The 24,093-nt window shown below is 34.9% G+C and overlaps 1 protein-coding gene across 4 annotated transcripts in view; it reads right to left on the reverse strand.

Moving 5' to 3' along the window:
- Nucleotides 1-7,901: 7,901 nt before the first annotated feature.
- Nucleotides 7,902-24,093, reverse strand: part of SCYL2 (SCY1 like pseudokinase 2) — a 57,918-nt gene continuing 41,726 nt past the window's right edge. For 3 of the 4 annotated variants that reach the window (XM_025048720.1, XM_006914566.3, XM_015591558.2), the window contains 8 exons: nucleotides 23,953-24,066; nucleotides 21,179-21,311; nucleotides 19,219-19,337; nucleotides 14,878-14,978; nucleotides 13,481-13,547; nucleotides 13,260-13,355; nucleotides 12,181-12,300; nucleotides 7,902-11,169 (listed from right to left, as the gene is read on the reverse strand). In XM_025048720.1, coding sequence (XP_024904488.1) covers nucleotides 10,525-11,169; nucleotides 12,181-12,300; nucleotides 13,260-13,355; nucleotides 13,481-13,547; nucleotides 14,878-14,978; nucleotides 19,219-19,337; nucleotides 21,179-21,311; nucleotides 23,953-24,066 — 1,395 coding nt within the window. In that variant the 3' untranslated portion in view covers nucleotides 7,902-10,524. The remainder of the gene's footprint in view (nucleotides 11,170-12,180; nucleotides 12,301-13,259; nucleotides 13,356-13,480; nucleotides 13,548-14,877; nucleotides 14,979-19,218; nucleotides 19,338-21,178; nucleotides 21,312-23,952; nucleotides 24,067-24,093) is intronic. The other variant, XM_015591559.2, reaches the window with a different exon arrangement.

Consider the following 24,093-nt stretch of genomic DNA (forward strand, 5'->3'; position numbering starts at 1 on the left):
TAGTGAGTGCCACATACGGGGTTATAGGAGCACAGGCAAGGACGCCTAGCTTAGCTTGCTCAAGGGACGGGGAGCAGCTTCCTAGATGAGGGGATGGTAGTGTAAGCTTTCAGTGATAAAGAACGAGGCAAACGAAAGGAAAAATGTGAGAGCAAAGACTTGCAGGAGAGAGCATGGCACCCGGGAGAACTGTGTGGTTTCAGCGAGGTGGGTGAGTGTGCCATGTGGTAGAAAACAAGGTGAAGCAATGATCTTGAGCATTACATAATTCGGTTGTTACAGAAGAGCATTAGAACATCTGGTCCCCCTCTCAAAATATAAAATATAATATAGAGGAAATCATGTGCATAGCAGAACCCACTGAGGGCCACAAAACAAAAGCTTTGGCCTATGCTGGGGATATGTAGACTGAATATACATTAGAAAAAATTCCAGCCATTGACATATATTTGATGACTTCCTATTATTCTATACAAAAAAAAGCCTCTTCCCTTAGAGAAAAATACTCTTAACTATGACATCTTTAGGGGGTGCTTGCCTAGATCACAGCAAGTCCTCATTGTCAGGGAACTCCTAGTGTCCCATCTCTCCCCTCCCCTTTTATGGAGACAAGCTCCAAAAGTCCTGTTTTTACTACAGTGTTTCCCATCTCACTGACAGACTAGGGATGGGCGCCTGCACCAACCTAAAAGCCAGTCAGATACAGGCTCTCCTGGTAATCTAACTCTGGATTGAAAGACTGCTAGTTAATCTTGCAGGTCCCTGGAACTGGAACTCTGGAGTGGCCACATTCAGCTTACAGAGTGAAGATACAGAGGACACTGGTCTGGCAGAGTGAGAGGAACGAAAACTACCAGGATGAGGATGTCTGTGTCACTAATGGCCTTCCAGTTCCTGTGTGTCTAGACCCAGCTGCCCAACCCCTGGGTTTCATGAAATATCTGTATCCTTATAACAAACTGCCCTCTTTTAATCTACTCTGTTCCTCGTGGATAAGAATATTGAACACTGCAATGATTTAAAACCCAAATCATGTAATTAATACCAAGACTGCCTCTACCTAACACCACGTGGGCAAGCCTGACCAGTTTGATGACAGGATTCCAGTTTCCAACAGTGAAAAACATATAGCTCATAGGATGGCAATGAGCCAAGTCATTTCACTCTACTTAGAGAAAAAAAAAAATCTCAAACAACCTGAAGATATTTATACAAAAAATAATTTCATCAAATCCAAATGTTAGATGAAAAATTTTAACCTAGCTTAGAGCTAATGACTAAATTATTGACCTTTTTTGGATAAGAAACTTCACAAGGAAACAAAGGTAATTGAGAAAACTATCTGAGGTTCCTTCTCTCCTGAATTCTGTGGCAGCTTCTGCAGCCAATCCCTTTCTCCACCTACCCCCATAACATACTGAGAACATAAAAATTTCTATTTTATCCAGGACTTCTCTCAATCCTTTCAATCTTGAATATTGTTGATAACTTTCATTAGTACTAACTGGAATGTATATAAAACTTTATTTTTTTCATTGTACTTCTCCCATACTTAATATTCGTTCTTTTATTAATAGTCAAACTTATATGCAAAGCACTTTCAAATATCTCATCTAATTCTCACAACAACTGTGTGAAACAAATAAGCAGATATTAAGATTCAGTTTTGTCCAAGGCAACGTGGCCAATAGAATGTGGGGATCTGGGACTAGACCTTTAAACCCATTTCCTGAGCTTGTATCAACATGGTACACAGTACACAGTACACAGTACACTGTGATCTTATATCACTGAGGGTACTAAAGACAGCCTTTAACATAACTCAGGAAAGATGTACTCAGAATCCTTGTGCCTTTAAAAATGTCATTGAGCACCTAACTATAGGTGACTTAATGCTAGATACTGTGTAAATTTTAGAAAGAAATAAAACAGGTTGCTGGTTTTTCAGATCACACACTAACCTGTTTGCTTTCACTAAAAAATTCCGACAAAAAGTAGGGCGAATCAATAGTAAAATGAAGAGATATTAACATAAAATACTGACACACTAGCCCCTGGGTTAAGATCGCTGCCATCCACCCAAGTCAACAAGATACCCCTTTCTAAGGGGAGGTGAATGGGGACTCTTAACCCATTCTATTGTAATGGCTTCCTTAAATGTCTTTCTGACTTGAGTTTCCTGGTCTAATTTCATTCTCAAAAAGTAAAATGAAAAAGTAGAATAAAAAGTAGACATAACGAAGTAGAATGACCAAACAGATATTATCTCCATTTTATATGCCAGAAAACCAAGGCTCCAACTCAGGAACTTGTCCAAAGTTAATTTTTGGTGGAGCCAGAATTTAAAACCATCCATTACAAATGTTTACTTTATACCGTGTTCACAATAAAGCACTGTTAGTCTTATTATATTTCAGTTCACTGTGAGTTGGGTACTGGAATTCAATTGATTTAGCTCTATGTTCCTAAGTTATAGGAACATAATTTTATGCTGTTTTTAAATAAAACATCTTTATATTACTTTGCAAACACATGTTGGCATACATGAACACCCTAGAAAAATATCAAGTTGTTTTCAGTCCACCATTGTAACTGTCTAAATATTAGATGTCATTTTTTTCCCAATAAAAATTTAAAAGAAAGTCAAATAATCAAAATACAGAAATATAGGATGTCTCTACACAGCATGAAATAAGTCCTAAGTATTTTGCATTTTTCATAGAAGCTTAGAACATGAATTCCTTATATTTACAAACCACTTTTAACTCCATTTTTCGCTGCTCCTTTGAGCCTTACGACTGCCCCGAGAACTAGGTTGGGCAGATTACTCTACTTTACTGTTGAAGCCAGTGTCCTGGAAAGCCCAGTGATGTACTTAGTTCTTATCAGGTACCAGGCAGAGCTGGACTAGAAATCATACCCTCATCTGCTGGCTGTCACTGGTTGCTTTTGACAAGTTATCATTTTATCTTGAAGAATCTCATTCCACATAGGACCCAACATAAGACAAATAAAACAACAGACTTTTCTTTAACATGTGTTACTGCCTGGACATTGAGTGTATATTGGTTCCGACCTCGTCTAAAGTCCCTACTGGTGAGTAATTGGGGGAAAACTGGTTCATTTCGATCCGGTGTGGAATTAGTGTGGAAATACTTTCCAGTTTTGCTTCACATACCATGAATGGTAACTTGAAAAAAAGATTCTAGGATATCTTAAGATTGTGTCCAAGGCCAAAATATCCTAGAAAATCTGATAATTTAGTAAATGCAGTTGCATCATAATAATGCAATCGAAAATGTGGGAGAAATTCAAGATCAGAGTATATTTTGGAGAATTTTTCACTACCTTCACTTTTCGTGAAAGTGCAGATGGAAAACAGAGTGTTGAGATCCTTTCAATATATAAAGCAGTGAACAGGGTTCATATTTAGGGTGTCAAGAATTAAGATGGAATAAACCTACACGCCCTCAACAAGTATTTCTTGTCAGGGCCTTTCTCAAAGTTTAAAGACTAGATATTCTTATCAATCTGTTGGTTTTCAAAAAAAGTACCTGAAAAAAGGACCAATGTAATGGTCCATGACTTAGGAGACAGTGACATCTTCTGGTAGTTTATAAATATATTCATGCCAGACATTCCCTCACTACCACTCAGAAACCAGCCTATTTTAAAGGAATAAATTTATCTATTCAGCATACCTTTATTGAGCCCATAAGAGTGGATTCTTAAATTTCTGAAATGTTCAATGAAACAAATTATTAGCTACAAAATAGCACTATATTTGCTTATTTTGCTCCCTGCCTTGCTGTCATCTTGGCTTCATCTAATAGGAAAGATTTTAAGAAGCCAACATTAATTCCATCTTTCCTGGTAATCCAAAATCACTTGACCAGACTTTCCTTAATTCAAGCAGTTTTAATATATACTCAGAACTCAAAAGGACCCTGGAGGCTACCTGCTCTAATCTCCTCTCCAGTGTGTCCGATTTAACTTGGGAAAATGTGATTCCTAAGTAATCATTTGATAGCATCAGAAACAATTTTTAAAAGGCTCCACATAAGGCCGAGCTCAGACCCCATCTCTGAAGACGGCTTCCCAACTCCACTAGTCTCGGTTGGGGGCCCACCCCCATAGATCTGTCCCAGCATATATCACACTGTCTTGTAATTGCCTGCTTACTCAGCTACCTTTATAACCACAGTGCAAATTCCTTGAGGGCAGGGCCTATATCTCATTACTATTTGTGTCCCAAGAATAGCAACAGTGCCAAGCTTAAAACCTATTTTTTTAAAACCAAATGTATTCAAAAAATGCTAGGTATCTGTTCTTCAAGCAGATATTATTTTAGAGCCCTTACGAGAATGGCTTCTCATAAGGAAGGTGGGGATATCTATGGAGCACCTACTTCACAACTTTTATTTCATTTAATCCTAATATATAAGATGTGATCCTCATTTTAGAGCTGGAAAATCTTAATTTGGTCAGTAAGTGAAAGTGACAAGACAAACTCATTTATTCCATTTCCTTATACTCTAACTTATTCCAAAATGAGAATTTCTAAGAACATGATAGAAAACTTAGAGGGGGAAAAAAAGAAATCAGAGTAAATGAGAAATAAAAATTATAAAAATCAGATAAAGCCAGAAGGCAAGTAAAAAACAATGTATACAATTCAAGTCCTATATATTTGCTACAGGTGGCCTGCAAATTTGGCTGGACCTAACTGTCAATATATAATTTGTTACATAATTCTGAGACTTTAAAAGGGCAAACCAGTTGCTCAGAAGCGCATTTACTCCTGAACGGAAATCTGAAATTTCTCCTGTGTGTCCTCAAAGAAGCTACTATTATATTAGAGTGAACCAACATCATTCTGGTATAAACACAAATTTCACAATACAGTCCAAAGCTAAGTGTGGTAAAGGCACTTGATGTGTGGCCCAAACAAGGCAACCAGGCACAAAGGTCTCTACAGTGGGCTTAATTTCACTCAGAATTTCTAAAGAAATGGACGGATTATTCAATTGTTGGCCTCCTCCGTAAACATTTATCAAAAATAAGATTTTGAACACTGGGAGGTCGGGTTAAAGGTTGTTCTGACAAGTACCTGGGTAGATATCATTGCTGATTAAAGGCAGGCCCACACAATCCCTGGAGCTGGGGACAGAATTGACATCCCCTTCAGAAACTGGAGCAGTCTAATGAGGATGTTGCCTCCATTAGAAGAACTTCCATATCTTCACGAAAGTGATCTTAAGGGGATCCTCTGTTAGAGACAAGATTTCCTTAAAAACAATTTTGGATCTGTTCCAACACAACTGTGTAAAGCATCCTGCCCCACCCCTACAGAGTATAAAGGCTATAATTTTCCCCTGAAAATATTTAAAAACATACCCCCCAAAAAAGCCCAATTTTATCTGGCTTCAAAGTCTATGCATGCTGGATGGTTCCAGTGTGCCCGTGGAATGCCTCATATTTGACTTTGGTTTGATCACTGCATTTAGAAAGACTGGCAGGCTTAAGGGCACAGACTAGGAAGCAACCTGCATGAATGTTGAGTCCTACATTCAAATTGTAGACTTTAAAGCCTCAATCTCATTTATTTTTATGTGAAAATCAAACACTGGCTTTCCTAGCAACCTAGACTGCCACACAAAGGAACGTATCCAAAAAGTTGAAAAGAAAAATAAAAACTGAAACTGCATCAAATAGGTATCATTTAAGTAGCTAACCTGGATTTCCACTACAGGCGCATTTCAAAAAAAAACTTCTAAGAAAGTTTTTAATATAGGCGAAGTATATATAATTCCATATGGCTTTTGCTGGCAGCATATATACCATTTAGCCCATTTTAAAATGGCTTAGTAGATTCAGAAGTATAGCAGTGAGGGTGAGGTTAGGAGACAGAAACCACATCAGATATCTGAACAGGGATTTCAATAAAATAATTGTTTACTAGTAGGATATGGTTAACTATTTAAAGGGATAAAAGAGGGCTCTAAGGAGCCCAGAAGCAGCAGTTGTAAAAAAAAAAAAAAAAAAAAGGAAGCTACTCTCTCTAATCTGGAAGAAAGTGAAAAAATAAAGAAACTAGTCTGGGAGAGGCTCTCCTCCTCACCCCGGCCCCCTAGGCTGACCGCCAGACTTCTCTGGAGAGGACGAGGTGCTCACAGGCGCATTCGGCCTGCCAGTGGTGAAGAAACTTGTCAGAGTGCTCAGGCCACACACTAGGGGACAGCTGCTGGCGGAGATGGCCAAGCTGCAATAGAAGCAGCCCACTGGAGCTGCTCCAAAGTGGCCGTAGGGATGACAGAGTGACTTGTGGCACTGCTGAGCTCCTCTGCGGGGGATGCTGGGCTCCTAATGAATAAAACAGAGAACCAGAGCCCAGAAGCGAAGTGTCTTCTCGCTGATAGTGCTTTGCCATTTCTGGGCCCTCTATGAAGCCTAACATCCTGCTATGCTGGTGAAGGAGACGAGTTTATGGCGCCCCACTCCAGTATCACAAAGCAGGGCAGAGAAGGATGGATTTGGAGCTGGGAGATAGTAGGTTGGTAACTGTCATGGTGTACTCTTTTGGCTACTTAGCTTCCACAGGTACCCACACTATCTAATACAGTAATTACTAGTCACATGTGGCTACTGAGTACTTCAAATGTGACTAGCCTGAATTGAGACGTGCTAAATATAAAATATATACTAGATCTCGGACTAGATCCACAAAAGAATGTAAAATATCTCATTATATTTTATATCAATTCCATGTTGAAATGGTATTTTGTCTCCATTCAGTTAAAAAAACATTAATTTCACCTACTTTTCTTTTTAATGTGGTTACTAGAAAATTGAAAATTATGTATGTGGCTTGCACTCTAGGTAAATACCACCTGAGTAAGTGCAGCAACTTCGCTGCTTTGCACAGAAAGTTTCTAGTATCCAACAAGCTCTATTTTGGTGAAATGGCTTTTTGCAATTCACTTCCCTCCTCCTCAAGGTCGTATGCTTTAATTCTCCTGCATATTGCAAGCACTGCTAACCCGGCTCCCCTGGCCCTCCTCACCCACAACTAAGAGAAGCAGCCCAGAGGCTGATTTTGACTCTAAACATTTGTTCTGTCATCTCCCTCCTCTCCTCAATGTCAATGTTGCCAGTACAGATATATTTATGGTACCCAATAAGTACCGAACACATTCTTGCCACATAAAAGTCTCAACAATAGCAACTCCAGAATAATTCATACAGTAAAGGATATAAAGGATGCAACATGGTAGAAAGCACTGGATTGCAGATTAGAAAACAATCTAGCTTCTATTCCTGGCTCTGACCTCCTTGGTAACCCATGTAAGGCCATGTAAGTCTTTGGCCTTCCATTTCTACATCTGCTTGGAGAAAAACGGGGCTGAATTATTCCAGTTTCATTCAAGCTACAACATGAAATTCTTTTAAAGATTGTAAGCAGGTATTTTTTTAAAAAAGACAAATAGAATCTAAAATATCAGAATAGTCTATGGCCATGCCACCCTGAACAGCTTGATCTTGTCTGATATCAGAAGCTAAGCAGGGTCAGTCCTGGTTAGTACTTGGATGAAAGACCACCTAGGAAGACCAGGTGCTGTAGGCGTAAAAAATAAATAAAAAAATAAATAAATAAAATATCAGAATATATTATATTTATTAAAGACATTTTCTGAAAACTTTTGTTTCAGGTATGTATTTTATACGGGTTTGCATTATAAGATATATTTCTTAGTGTCTCAATTACAGTTTGAAAGCCACTGATGTAATCAATCTTGTAAATTCCTACACAGCAGTTTGAATTCTTATAAATTCATTTACCCTAAAATTATTTCAAGACCAGTAAATCAAGAAGCATGAAATCACAACTAGATATGGAAAGGTTTCTTTATCAAAGCTAAAATTTATTTGGTGCATACTCTGTGCTTGCTATCAGGTACTTTCACACATACCTTTTCCTTTAATATGTAAAATGTGAGGTATTTCACAGGTTTGAAAGAACCCAAAATAACAAAAACCTTCTTCCTTAACTTATTCAGATGAAAAGAAGAGTTAAAACCATTCTAAAATAAAAACAAAAACAAACAAATCAAACCCAACCAATTACATAGTCTATTTCCATTTCCTTTATACATCCTCTACATATATCAAACACTTTAGTATTAGAAGAACCAATTCAAATAAAAGGGAATCTTTCTGGTAATTTTTGTCTACAGGTACTTTTTAACCTACCAATTTTCTACTCTTAAGCACAAAGGACTTAAATGCTGTCAATATCTGAAATAATTTTAAGGTGATCTAATACTTTGAAAATTCTGTTCACATAGAAATACAAGCCTTAAAATACAACTATTTTTCAGAGGCAGTTTTTCAATAGAAAAAGGCAATGGTAACAGTTCAACTGATGGAAATGATTTAAATACCTTTGAGAAAGTAGGAAAAAAGTGTAGGAAAAAAATTTCTAAAAATGTAGCACCATTACCTCAATAAATGAGCAAATTTCAAGATGTGAAAATTACCTAAGAATTACACGTTATATTTTTTCAAATAACCTATTTTTATATTTAGAAGTTCAAATTATATGTTGTTATATTAGGTTTTCTGTCCAACTAGAAATTCAACACAGTGACATCAAGTGATTTTACAAAATAAAAAACAATTTCCTAACAAACAGTGACTACTGAATTGTTACAAAGAAAAATTCTTTAACACTAAGCGATTTTATTCCACATGTAAACTTTTCTCAAGAGAAATATTGTGTTACAAACAAGACATGATCTGGTTAAGGTGTGAATGTACTTGATAAAAACGCTTTATCTTCCAAATGCTTTGCATTTCTTGGATAAGTTTCTTCAGAATTCCTTTAAGTCCTTTTTCTGAAACCATGTAACAAAGTACAGCTCATAAAGAAACCAGATGTAAAGCTGACTTTTTATTTTTTAAAGTATCCTCTAATTGAATGCTGCCAGCAATATTATCACCAAATTACATTTTAGAATCGAGTACTGTATAGTCAATGATTTACTTAGTTGGTGTATATATATATTTCAATGAAAAAACTGAGTTTCAGCACACTAAACTGCAAATGATTTATTTTAAATAATTGCTAGTTTCAGGTATTTCAAAACCACAAACTCTATGGCAGCAACTATAATACACATACAGTTCTCTGAATGACCACTTTAAAGTTATATAATGGTAGAATATAATTTAACAAAATACAAATGACATTTATAGCATAAGGCTCCATCCATGATTGAATGAATAATCAGCAAATCGAAGAAAAGTATCAGAGAAAGACTTTGAAAAGCACGTTTCCTGTTAGAATTTATCCTTTCCTTCCTAAAAACAGCTAATTATAAGTTTCGAACAAAAGGTTTCTAAATTCTTAGAAAAGAAGTAAATTTCAGTTGCAGTAACTGATAAAGGTGCGACTTTACCATGGTAAACTCAAAATTAATGTCTTGGTAGCCAGAAGATACAACTGCTCATTTTTATAGAAGTAAAGTTTATTACATTTGAAACAATACAGCAGAAATCTCAAAAGTTTACTAATTAAATATAATTTAATTCTTACAAATCTCCTTTTGAAAATGCAATTCATATATGCTGCAACCTCAGAATTTTGAATTCAAAATGAAATATGAAGGCAGTAGTCAGGGAAATCACATCAGAGGCCTTTGTCAAATTTCTGTACAAATCAGTACATACCTCTTCTGTCTGTGATACTGTAGGAAAAAAGTGATTCTAAATATACCCAAGTAAATGCAGAAAAATACATTACTATTTGAGGCAGACCATGCTAAAATATGATTTACAATGATTAGTTTGCATTTAAGATGATTAACAATGCCTTTAGTTTGAACCAATGAAATCAACATTAGATTAAATTTTGCAGTATTTGCTTAGTCTAAACATTTGCCGTATCTGCTCAGTACTAAACATTAGCTGATCTGAGAAGTAAATAAGATTGGAAAAAGCAAGTCACCTGATCCCCTTCTCGTTATGCTTATCATTTTCTCACTCAGTCATACTAAATGCAAACAAATCAATACAGCATCAGGATTTTTCACATATTAAATGAAGACTGATAACTGTGAAGGCAGACTGTGTACCATGTAGTATTTAATAGATAAACTTGCAATGACCAACTCGATTTTTTAAATAACACCAAGATTTACAAGGCAAAATAAACATTTGATTAAAAAAGCCTGCTCTTCAAGATACTCAGGTTTTTTTTTTCTGTTTGAGATTGGTAAGGATTGGGTCTTTTAAAAACCTGAAGAGAGGTTGGTAAGAGGAAAAAAATCCTCAATGCTTTAAAAAAACTCAACTGTTAGAGGAGTCCATACAACTACTATGCTGGCATGGAAGCAGCTGTTTTCTGTCTTAAATCCACTCACTTTCCCACAGAAGTAGTTCCTCCAAGCCAACTATATAAAGATGTAAATCGCCTCACCCATGATTAAAATTGAAGTAATCCTTCAAAAACAGGGGCAAGAGACCTCACCCAAAAAGATCTTTTAAATCATTGCTAGCTGAACTGCTATTGGTCATAGTAGTTGGTGGCTGTGCAAAGTTCTGAGGGTTAAAGAAAGGATTAGCCTGCATACCAAAGGCAGATTGTCCTATCATGTTCATCTGTGCTCCCATTACTGAACTGCCCATACCTGGAGACCCTTGAGGAGGTACAAACTGATTAAGCCACTGGTTTGGTTTCTGTTGTGATAACTGGTTCATGCTAACTTTGGGTTTCTGAGGGCCAAAAAGATTATTCAGAGCAGACATATCTGTGGGTCTTTGTTGAGTCTGCTTTGTACCAACGGGAGGAACACTCACAGCATTGAAGTTTGGCAAAGTGGAAGGTGTTCCCAGTGTCATTGTGGTCACTCCAGGTGTGCTTGGACCACTGAAGAAGTTCTGGTTTGTATTAACCGGCATGTTGAATCCTGAAGTCTGAAAGCCCATGTTGGCATTTAGGCCATTTGTCAAATTTCTCTTTGTATTATCAATGGGTGTAGAAAACATCATGCCAAGGCCCATGGAAGGAACAGAAGTGAAGGTACTCGAAGCAGAAAGTTTAGGGGTACTAACAGAAAGGCTGGTCAAAGATGACATATTATCCATCAGTGTGTCTGTCAAGTCCTTCGTCTGAAAAACATGAGGGAATTACTTTATCTCCAAGAATTCCAAATGATTTTCTAGTTAGTAAACATATGATAGAGTATAGTGTAAAAAACAGTTAAAATTAAGCCCAACGATCTACACCAACTTGGCACACCACAGCACACAGGCCAAATCTAGCCTGCCAATACATATTTTTGTATGTTTTTACAGATGAACAACTTGTAATCAATTGATGATAAGGAACACTAATTCTGAACTCCAATCAAATGCAATGCTGTCTCCTCCACCTCCCCCCAAACAGAACTGCATTCTTCTCATTAGTAAATCTGTATTACAAAATAGGATACTCTAATATTTTTATATTTTGAACTTTATCAAAATCTTGTGAAAATTTGTTTATTCTTACATAATAACTACGAAATGTTCTTGATTTTGCCTCTTGGTGCACAAAGATTTTTCTCAAAGAAAGAATTTTAGTGACTAAGAGATAACAAAAAATAATTTAAAGTAAGTTCTCATGAGAAAGTTATTTTGGAAACCAGTAAGAACTCTACAAGCAGGGACCTTACTCACTGCCCAAGAACTAGCACCTAGAACAGTGCCTAGAACATAGTAGGAAATAAATACTGATAAGGACATATAAAAAGTATTCCTAAATCGAGTTACACATCCAACTATAAATGAAAAGCCAAATTTTGAAAATTACTTTTTGCTCAAAAATACGTAAATGCATGAATATTCCTTCCTGATCATTTCTAAGTGAACAGAGTTGAGTTAGTACCATGAGATCTAGTATTTTTTTTAAAAACCTTCCTGTCCGTCTAGCTTCCTCTTTATCGGTAACAAGCACTCTCGTGAAACATTATACATTAGACAGGCTATAGAGGAGTTGTTGGAAAATCCTTTATGCTCATACTTAGAAACTGCATATTAAAGTACTATTTTGAAATATATTTTTATATAAGCACTAATAGGCAGACTAAGTTCTATGAAGACTACTGACCTGTGAATATAAAAGAAAAAGAGATTTCTGACCTGTTTGACTGGAGCAACAGGTGTGTGCACTTGAGGTTTAAGAGGCTGCTGGCTTTTCAACTTCTGTGCTTGCTCCTGTTCTTTTGCTAATTTTTGTTTTTCTTCAAGTGTAAGGGATGCCTTGAAACAAACAAAAAATCAACTGGCAACTTTATAACTCCATTTGTAAAACAGAAGATTTCTTTTTTTTTGTAAAGTATGTCTTGATATGTTTGACAATACTTAGTAGTCTGCAAAATACTCCAGTGTTGGTGATTCCCACAGGTACGAATTCTTATAAGATTTAACTTTAGGTAGAAATTCAAAGGATTTGTATTAAAGTATGTCCAGCATGAAAACATAATTTTAAAGCCATTCACTAGAATCATATTTTTTTAGACAATGAGAACATGATTAGGTGATTTCATTTTATAAAACTGGCAGATTCTTGTTCAACTCTAGTCTAGCTCACTCCAAAAATATTTTAGGAACTCATCAAAAAGTTAAGGAAGAACTGAACAGCTTTTGTCACAGCTAATGTCTGCACCAATTCAACATTTTTCTTTTGTCAATCCTGCTAAACTATAAACTCATAGTATGTTCTCTTATAATTTTGTAAACCACACGTGTAGTAGCTCCTCGCCTTTACACATACATATACTCTTATTGGTTGAATAGAAGAAAACTGCCCTCAGCAGAAATTTAAAATTGATGTATTTTTTTTATAGTGGATGCTAACCAATATTTCAATTAGAAAGTATAATTTTATAGTTTATTATTCAAACTCAGAAGCAGAAAAGAGACACAGTGGAACTTATCAAGCAGTGTGACTGGCAAAGTGCAGGAGAAGAGAAAGGAGTCAGGCAATCTAAAATGTTACCATGTGGGAGGCTGACTAATAAAGCAACGAAAAATCTTAAGTGTTTATTATTCTCAACATGGGTCAGGTCATGTTCCACTAATAAGTTTTAAATTTCATAAAACTAATTAAAAAATGTTTCTTGTTAAGATGCTAAATAGCATTTCCCAACAAAAATTTGTGGTTTACAGGAAGTCCTATAATTAAATAAAAGTACTAAAAGAACAGTAAAGAAACTTACTCTTTTATGTTTATTCTGTAACCCATCCTCTTTATTTTCTGATTCACCACCAGTCAGAAAGTCTGCACTGACATTGTTAAAGACTCTGTCAATCTGCTGAAACAGAAAAGGTCAACCACTTGAATGACATCAAAAAATTGTGATTTTACTGCTTAAAGATCAAAATGAAGCACTGTCAAGCACTTTTTACAAAAACTCAAATAATCTAAATATCTTCTTACCTGAGACCCAACATTTGTAACTTTCGTCTCCTCAGAAGCATTCATCTGATTTCCTATATCCAAAGATCTTCAGGAGAGTTGAATTATGACAAATAAAAAGAAATGCATATTTTAAAAATACTAAATAATTCATCCATGTGGAATTTATTAGAACCTAAACAAATTGCAACTTCATAAATCTTTTTCATTATTTACTAGTATTAATGTCTCCTTGCCTGAAAAAATTAACATTTGTATATGTCTTTTTTTTTCAACTCAACATTTGAGATTTGCTAGAAAATTTACTCAGGATGTCATAAAACAAGGCAAGCATAGTCTTACCATCAGAGAGCTTATAGTTCACTGAGAGAGAAGATATGAAATATGGAGAAAAGTTCAGAATCTGTGATTCTAACAATGAATGCTATAATCACTGTGATGTGGTCCAGACCTATGCCTTGAAAAAAAGGTGGACTTAGGTAGAAAGAATTTCAAAAGAAGGTTCATTTATACCTCAATTATAAATACTAGATATTAAAAATTTCTGTTATAAATTTTTAAAAATTATTTTTCAGAGTTTCTATGTTAATATAGTTCATCCATCGAACATTCCAAATAATATATACATCACAGAATACTCACACCATACAAAGGGCTATTTCGCATCATTCTACAACATGTGTATTTACTTGCATAAGCCTTCATCTTGCATTGGGGCAGAAGCTGAAAAGTTTCTCAAATTTGGGGACCTTGCTCATGACTGATATCAGTTTTACTGATTTTCAGATGTCTTTTGGTTTAGGATTAGACTTTAACAAGTACCTAAAACCATGTGCTTTTTGGGGGGCAAAGAATATATAGTAAAGATTTGATTTTAATAAACTGGCATTCTCTAGTGAATAATTTCCACCTTTCCCTTCTTCCTTTGAATGAGTATTTTGCTAATAATTTAGAAAATCTTCCCTTAAAAAAAAAAGGTGAATGTTGTGGTAATGCATATGAAATGAATGCTCTATAAATGTTTCTGGAGTGAAAGAGAAAGAGAGAAATGAAAACACCAGGGTTTTATAGATTTGAAAAATATTTATAAGTGGTGTACTTGGTGATCAGCACCGAGTCTACAAAGCCAGCAGCTAATGTTGAACAAGAGATTTTCTCAGAAATAGAATGCTCTTTGTGTAGAAAAAATGCTGAGACTATATCATATTATACTTTGGTACTCAGAAATGACATCAGATTTTCAACAATGTTCTACTTTAACTCAGTTCAACTGAATATGCTGGAAAAAAAATTTAATGTTTTACAAATAGTCAAGTTGAAATCCATCAATTTTTCTAGTCCATATTCCAGAAAATCAATCATGAGATAACTTTAATCTCACTCCTAGACCATGTGCAATTCTTATGCAACCTACTTACTTCTGCTGTTCTTGCATTATATGAAGTTGCTCCAGTTTAGTCTTATGTTCAGATTCCAATCTATTAAGCATCTCTTTTATGACGGAAATGAAAGAATTGAACTGGTATAACAAGAAATTAATATGGTTATAACGTTTCAAGTTAGCAACAAATGTTATGTAATAATTTAGCGAGTTAATCATAATAGTCTATTTTTACCAGAATATGACACACTCATAGCACTCATGTCACAAGAATAGTATACTGAAACTCAGTGTATTACAACAAGCTTTTACAGTATCGTAGTACAGTGTTAATATAGTCAATGAGCCTTTTACGTTCCAGAAAACATATCTCAATGAATTTTATATCCTGAGTTGTCTAAAAGCAATTATTCAGGGGTTTTATCTAAATTCATCCCCAGCAGTATTCACATATCGATTTTTCTAGAATAATCCAAAAATGATCATCTAAATTTGTGCATGTCTGGAAACAGTGTGCTTAACGATGAAAAAAAATCACTGTTTAGTCAGATTGTTATAAAAATATTTGGCCAAAACTTGTTTTCTAAAAAGTTAATAGAAATATTAAATGTACATAATCTAACTTTCAAATAATTAAAGTTAATAAAGTATGTCTAACATTATGTCTTTACGTAATTTAAGTTTTGGTTAAACTTTGGTTAAATCATTCTTATGGTCCTTTGGGATCCTCATAAACAATTTATTTGAATAATACCATGTATTATAGGAAAAATCTAGAAACTGCTTGCTTCCCCCCGCCAAATCTGATAACTACAATTTTGTGCTGGGTGCTTACACATACACTATTTTATTAATCTTCACAACTCTTCAAAGTCGGTTTGTTAATATTTCTGTTTTATAAATGAGGAAACTCAGGCTCAGCAAGAGAGAAAGCAACTTAGATTCATAGATACTGAATAACTTACATAGCACAAGTAGAATTCATACTGTCTGTCCTCAAAGCTTTGTTCTTTTCTACTACATTACAATGTCTCTCACCAGACACTACCATCTGTTTATCCACTGCCTTACCATGAGAGTAACAAAAGGAATATTTCCTTACAATTTCTGACTCTCTGCTGATTAGTTTAAATTTTTTTTTTTTTTTAATTATTTTTTATGGTGACATTGGTTAACAAAATCTAATAAGTTTCAGCTGTACACTTTAACAGTAAGGCATATATATGTTTACACTATGTTCACCTCCCATAGTTAGATTTCTTTCTGTCACCACATATTTGACCCCCTGTACCCCATCTACCTCCTTCCTCCTCCCTTTGCACTCCCCCACCAGTAACCACTAGCCTATAGTCCATGTCCACCACCCCTCCGCCAGTAACCACTAGCCTATAGTCCATGTCCATGAGTCTCTGTTTGTTTGTCCTGTTCATTTGTTGCTTTTAGGTTTATATCCCACATGTAAGTGATATCATGTGATTTTCAATTTTTTTCAGTCTGGCTTATTTCGCTTAGCATGATTATCGCGAGGTCCATCCATGCTGTCACAAATGGCAGTATTTCATCTCTTCTTATGGCTGAGTAGTATTCTATTGTATATAGTTTAAAACTTTTCAATGAAATACAACATACTAATAGCAAAGTATTCATGTAAGTCACTGACACCTAAAAAAATTCACAAACTGAATTTAAGCAGTAGCTATATGAAGAAAACAGAATCCTGGCAGCACCCCCACTTTTTTCTGCTCTCTTCCAATCATTTCCCACTCCCTTGCCCTATGAGTAAACACTATTCTGACTTCTAGCAGTACAGTTTTGACTGCTTTTGTACTTTGTATAAATGGAGTAATTCAGCAGATCCTCTTCTAGTGTCTGGCTTCATTTGCTCAACATTATGTTAGTGAGATTCCTCCATACTGCTGCATGTAGTTGGTGCAGAAAAGTTAACATAGGCCTGAACTGCTATCCTTGGAAAGGCCTGCTTGCAAGGTTGCCCTTGGCTGGTGCTCAAGAACTCAGAGAGTTCCCACCATTAACTGATGAGTGATAGGGGCTCACGAGGCCTACACTGTACAAAGAATACTTTATGCTGAATACCTGCTTTCCCTCTGGGAATCTGGAATTTGAGTGCACGACAGGCAGAGGGTGCCACTTGATCAGCCCCCAATAAAAACTCCAGGCACTGAGTCTCTAATGTGTTTCTCTGATTGGCAACACTTCATATATATTGTCACAACTCATTACTAAGAAAATTAAGCGCATTCTGTGTGACTCTACCTGGACATGATTGGAAGTTAGAGCTGGTTCCTCCCAACTTTGCCCTATGAGCCCTCTCCTTTTGCTGATTTTGCTTTATGCCCTTCCCCCTAAGAAATCATACACATGAATACAACTGCATGCCACAGCCTATGGGTCCTCTGAATCTGGGGGTGGTCTTTGGAGGCCCCAGCACAAATTGTGATTGTATTTTGATTTATATGTGGAATTTGCTGCTTTTTAATCAAATGCTAAAACTGTGTTTTTTTTTAATTACTTTATCTTTTTTACACAATGCAGAACTGACAGAAGAAGGCAGTCGTGAATTAGGAACCATGTCCATGAAATGACAGGAAAGCAGACCACTCACTGGAAGTTAGACTACGCTAACTATTGTAAAATTCCAGCAGATATGAATCAAAGCATTTCTGTTGACGAAAATCGGCCCCTAAAATATCAACCATAAAGCTGAAGAAAACTAATACCATATTTCAAATGGAATTATGTATCCTGAAATAAGCATTTGGGAATATTATAAAACACCCTAAATTATAAATATAAGACCTAAGAGCAGAAATGCATATTATCATCCTATTATTCCCTAATATTCGCTGAATCCCTTTGTGCCAATCATAATCACAACTCTGCCATCCAATATATTAAGGAACTATCAAGCTCAAAACTGAAATCCAGGAACACAAACTTTCAGAGGCTCACCCTACCACTGTCGATGTAATTTGGGATCTGATTAATTTTATAAATTTCTCTGATTCCATTCACTTAGCATTCTCCCCCATGCCAAAAACTCTTTTGTTTAACTCCCAGCTTTCTGCTCCCTTCAATGCTGTAATTCCCATTCAGTCCTTACTTCCAAATCCTGCCTGCCTATTCATTCCTGACTCAGTTAAACAGTAACCCTTCCCAGTCTTTTCCATTATACTTCATTAAACACCTGTTCTATGGTGAACGAAATGCCTTGTCATTACTCTGTACCTCAAATTTTCTCAATATTTTTGTTTCTGACACTGAACTAAGTGCTGATATAATGAAGAATAAGCTATAATAAGCCTTCTGGGAAAGTCAGGCACAGAAGTACACAGCTGAGATAACTACAGTGATAGAGCTATGCAGAGAGATAATTCTGTAATAATCTTTGAACACATTACTCCTTTGCTCAAACCTTTAACCACATTTTGAAAGTTCAAATATCTAAATCATACAGACATTTAAAATCTACCTATTCTAGTCTCAATTTATCATTCTCTCACTTATTCTCCAATTGTATTCGAGGTATCTCTCTGTCAAATCGGATTATTAATTCCCAGTGCAAGACAGACTAAAATGGTTCCCAATTATCTCCTCATTCTGCTACTCATGCCTTTGTGCACCCTATCTTTGAGCATAGGCATGACCTGTGACATGCTTGTAACCAACAGAAAACAGCAAACATAATAAAATGGCATTTCTCTGATTACATTCTGAGACTGTAACCTTCCATCTTTCTAACAAATTCTCTCTTTCCAGTTTTGATGAAACACGTTGCCATGCTGGAGAGGCCAATGAAGCAAGGAGCTTACAGTGGCATCCAGCTAACAGAGAGTTAGGAACTGCCAAAAGGATCTGTATCCTGCCAAGAACCATGTAATGGGCTGAGAAGCAGATCCATCTACCAACAGAGCCTTTGACTGCAGGACTATGAGAAATTCTGAGCATAAAATCCATGTCCTGACTTGGCTGACTCACAGATACTATGAGATAATAAACACATGCTGTTTTAAACAATCAAGTTTGTGTTGATTTGCTACATAACAATAAACGACTACACACCCCAGACACATTACCTTAATGTTTCTTTATTCATGTCAACCTCCCAGTTGCAAATGTGAGGTAGCCCCAGATCCTACACATCTTTCAACATTCTGCTCATTTACTTTCTCCCAATGAGGCCTTCAATAATCCACCCTTCTACCTCACATACTCCTTACTTTGAACCCACAAACTTTCTTCATTTAACTCTGACATATTTTTCACTGTTTTAACAATATTTATGTGTAATATATTTATATATTTAATGCCAAAGAACAGTAGGCTGAATAAATTGAATAAAGTACAAAACTACTCCTACCTGATTGAGATTAAGATTATTTTCAATACTCAGAGGAATCAGATGAGGCAATACTTTCCCAGCCAGCTGCTCTTTGGTAATTCCCAACTTCTTATGAGTAAAAGTACATTTGTAAATGCCTGATAGAAAAGAATAAGACACATTGTATAATTCGACACCACATATGAGGAAAACAGTTATCTATATAAAATCTCTTGATAATCAGTAAAATTACAAATTTTTCCTTATCAGTGGTTAGAATAAGGATACTCTTACATATGGATCAGAAGGATTTCAGCTTTATCTTCGGTTTAAACACCATGACATATTTATCCTGTATTATTTTGGGTTCAATGCACATTTAATAATAGTATAACATTAAAAGCCAATCAGAACTGGGTACAGCTCCTAGAGTGCAGTAGTAAGGTTACAAAATGCCCTCTATCCTGAAAACGTTTAAGTATATATTTCAGACCTCTCACTCAACTGGAGATATCTATTTCAAAGTGTGTAAGTATAGGTCCTACACCTTTGAATACCTCTTTAAGCAATCAGACTCAACATGTTTGAACTTTAATAACTGAACTCAACTCCACACAATCTTTCTCTATTGTCTTACCTATTTACCTGACCTTCAACACCCTGCTTGTTACACCTATCCACAAAGCCTTCCTTTGGTCAACTGAGCACAATTGTTCCTCATTCTCCTAATTCTTTTGAGTTGTGTTTTGTATATAACCCAAGCTTTAAAACATACCACCTCTTATTATTCTCCTGTTACTGTATACTTCACTTACGTACTTAAAAAATAACTACTGAGAACCTATTAAATAAATGCTCATTTGCTGGGCACCACACTTATTACTTTCTCTTCAGTTGTCTCAATGAATTCTCACAAGACTCCATTTATAATGATATTATTTTTATCCTTATTTGACAGGTGAAGAAACTATTCAAATCACTCCAGGAACTGACAGCCAGGACTAGGGCTAGGGCTCTTTCCACTATGACAAACTGCTTCTCAAGACGACTAATTGCTGAGCCCAAAAGTTTCATATCATATCCTAAAAGTTCTACATCTCCAAAGGTTCACAAATTATTTGCTGACCATCCCTGCAAATATTTACTGAGGGCTTGCTATAGATCAGGCATTATAGCATGTGTTAAAAATTCATAGCTGAGTAATATACTTTTTCTTCGAAATTAACAAAGAACTTCAAATTTAGTAAAAAGTGAATTTTTTAATGTTTCTGTGATTCTTATAGCTATGTCTGTTTCTAATAGTATAGCAGACCCCCAGCATTTCCAGATTGGACTTTCATAGCTTTAACTATCTATAAACAATTTCAGTTTCTTGACAGAGTAATGTGTAATTATGCCGATAGAACAGACTGTGCTGTAAGGCTAATACGCTTCAATAGCACATCACATAGCAATGAAACATACTGGTTAAGGTTTAAATGCATCTAAATTAAAAACCAGCTCTACCACTTACCAGTTGTATAATCTTGAGTAACTTAATTCACCTCTCTGAACCTTAGTTTGCTGATTATAATGCAGAATAGTACCTATACACTGGATTTCGGTGGGGACAAAATAATGCAGAGAAAATACTTGGCACAGCATCTTTTACAAACTGGGTACCAAATAAACATTAGGTATTACTATTAAGACTGGCATCAGAATTTTAAGTAGCTTTGTTTGCCTTTAATTTGGCAGGAATAACTACATGCTATCATGATATTTGTGAAGCTAGGATTGCCAAATGTCATATTCTTTTGTAAATGTCAAAGTTTTACTGCTTTTACTAAAATTAACACAAAGAAAAATTATATCATGGCATTTATCCCATCATTCTTCAATTACTGAATGCAATTCATGAAATGTACTGAATGAAAGGAGAATACAATGGTTTTAGAGATTGATTTCCATGACTGTAAAATGATAAAGTAGTATCAAATGACATTAAGGTTTAAGCTACCTAAAATTCCCATGAGGACTGCGGGTTCCTTGGACGGAATTTGTTGTAAGAAGGGCAGGATATCATCAAGTACGAACCACTTATCCAAGTATTCCAAAATCTTTCCTAAGCACACTAATGAATTTACACGAACCTATTAAAAGAGGTAAATTGAATTAGTCATTTAAGTCTTTGCAATCTAGAACAAAATACTTAAGTATAAATTTAACATTCTTATAGATATGTTAAAATCTCAAGAATAAAAGTTTAAAAGCTCTCATCATTTATTTATATATGAAATTCACATATTTACTAATTCTCCTGACTTGTTTCAAAAAGAATTTATAATGGCTTTACCAGTACACTAGTTACTTAAAGGTATGGAATGACTTGTATCATATTTTAATAAAGTGATTAGGACTTGAGAAGCTTTACTATATATGGTTACTAAGAACATTTCTTTGGGGACATCTGAATTATAAAAAGGACTACATTCTCCCTCCAAGCAGTCCATTTTACTGGGCTTCAAGTATTTTTCTCTAACTCGGGTTCAATTCATTCTTAAACTAAATGTTTTAGCAACATGTAAATAGTATCTATACTTGTCCTACATAAAGTTTTCTATTTCTAAATATATCTTTAATACAGTTACTAAAACCTGATACTTAAGAGTTCTTTTATCAAAATTCTGTCTATATTCATTTGACTATTTTGATAAATATTTCCCACCCTATTTTTTAGCTAGAATTTGAGCCATGATCATACAATCAATGAAACTCCACTTTTCAAAAAAAAAGTAAACTAAAAAAAGAAGAAAACCATTTAGTTTAAAAAGCGCTGTCTCTATTTCTGCAAGGAAGATGAGAATTTTCTGAAAAATAACATATAATTATTTTCTGAAATTCAAACACAAGGGATAGCATAAATTCAAAAAGATATGTAAAGGCGTAACTTGCTCTTAGAATCAGTCTTAAAAGGAATTGCTGCATTCTTTATGTGTGTATGTATATAAATACACATAAACTGGAAATATTAGTTTAACTTTATTTTTCTCTTATGATGTATAAAATATGTTAAGTCATGAAGAACTAGAGCTCTTGGAGTATTTTATCTAACTCTGCATATAATTTATTTAATATTTATTTTATTTACAATCTAACTCACGACTCATGTTTCAGCAATTTCCTAGTTAGAATTTTTAGACCTTAGAGGTCTATGCCTCTGAATGCAATTCAGGAATGCACATTTGCCATTCTGAAGGGAGGAGTACCGAAAAGGGTATATACAGTGCAAATCCATTCCAAATTACTATTCCAAATATTATATCCATTATAACTCCTTGTAAACAACATGCTTCTAAGGGTTCATTTGGCATCTTAAAGAGATATAAACATCACTGGGCATTAATATAGATCATTTTTTAAGTATCCATGCTTTCCCCCTCACTCTGCATACATACTTGGAACTGAACTAGAACATCTACTTTGACAAAATGTATGCTCCCATAAAATATGACATGGCTTATGTGATTTTTAAAGGGCATTTTGAAAACTTAATTTTAAACTGTATATTACCATCACCTATCTTGAAAACTTAATCATAAAATTAGAAAATTTCAGAGAAATCGACTTCATTTCAAATCCTTTTAACGTTGATGAAGAAAGAGACTCAGAGAGGTACAATGACTTGCCCAAGAGCACAGGGATAATTAGTAGCAGAGTCAGAATAAGAACTCAGGTTTCTTAACTTCATTTCATCCATGTTCACTTCAGCAAACAATGATAATTTTTCCTACTTTGGTGCTGTTTTCCAACTCAGAGACTTTCTACCAAAAAAGTATGAACTAAAATGGATTGAATAGCAATAAGGTAAAATCATGTCATTTAAATTACTTTTGCCTATAATTCTATTAAGTTACAGATATTTATTTTTATTTAAATTCACATTTCACCCAAAAAAGATGGATGAGATTTCTCAAGAACCATCTTTACAAAATGCAAATGTAATAATGCGCCTGCTCTCAAAACATCAGTATAAGAACTGATCAGGTGAAGGAAGGACATTTCTCCCTCTTTTTTTCCTAAAGCTGCTATTTAAGAAGAGTATTCAATGTTACTTCTATAAAGAAATATCAGTGATATAAATCTTATGATTTAGTTAGAGAAAAGGTTGGGAACATTTATTGCTTCCAATACAAGATAATGGAAACAATGTCATTTATTCTACTTCTTTCACTACCAAGTAACTTAGAATTAAAATTCTGTATTCAAAGAGGGCAGCTACCCTTATCTTAGATTTCTGAGTACAACTATTTCTCTTCACTTATATTCTTAGTAAAGTATTGCTTTATTGTACACTTTACGTTTTTTGAAAGTGAGTAAGCTGGGGATCAATTTATAGGTAGATGACTAAAAATAAAGGCATGTTATAAAAGGAAGCCATTCAAAAGTTTTCAGGCTTCACGCACCAAGTTAAACTCTCATGATTATTTTAAAACTACCAACAAAATAAATTGTGAATTAAAGCAGAAAAGGATTAAGGAAAAGAAATTACTCAATTTTTTTTATTGAAGTACTCAAAGTTAAGGGACAGGGAATAAGATCCATGATGCACTATTGTAAAATTATATATCAGAGAAAACTATAGCTATTGCTCACTTTTATAGTACTACCTATAGTCAAGGTTACCTATAGTCAAGATAAAATATATGAACAAACTATAAAGGGTCATTAAACTAAGAAAATTATTTAAACCAATGAGAAGTACAAGAAAAACAAAAATATGCAATTACTTACAGCAAGGGAAGATGTTTGGAGACATGCATTTTTAATTCTTGGAATCAAAGCATTTTTCATGGATGGGTAGTCTATAAGATTTGCAAAGGTTGGAATGATGTTTAGACAGAGTTCCTATTAAGAAAATAAATCAGATCAATG

Source organism: Pteropus alecto, unplaced genomic scaffold (genome assembly GCF_000325575.1).
Source record: "Pteropus alecto unplaced genomic scaffold, ASM32557v1 scaffold94, whole genome shotgun sequence".
In the NCBI taxonomy this organism is placed as follows: domain Eukaryota; kingdom Metazoa; phylum Chordata; class Mammalia; order Chiroptera; family Pteropodidae; genus Pteropus; species Pteropus alecto.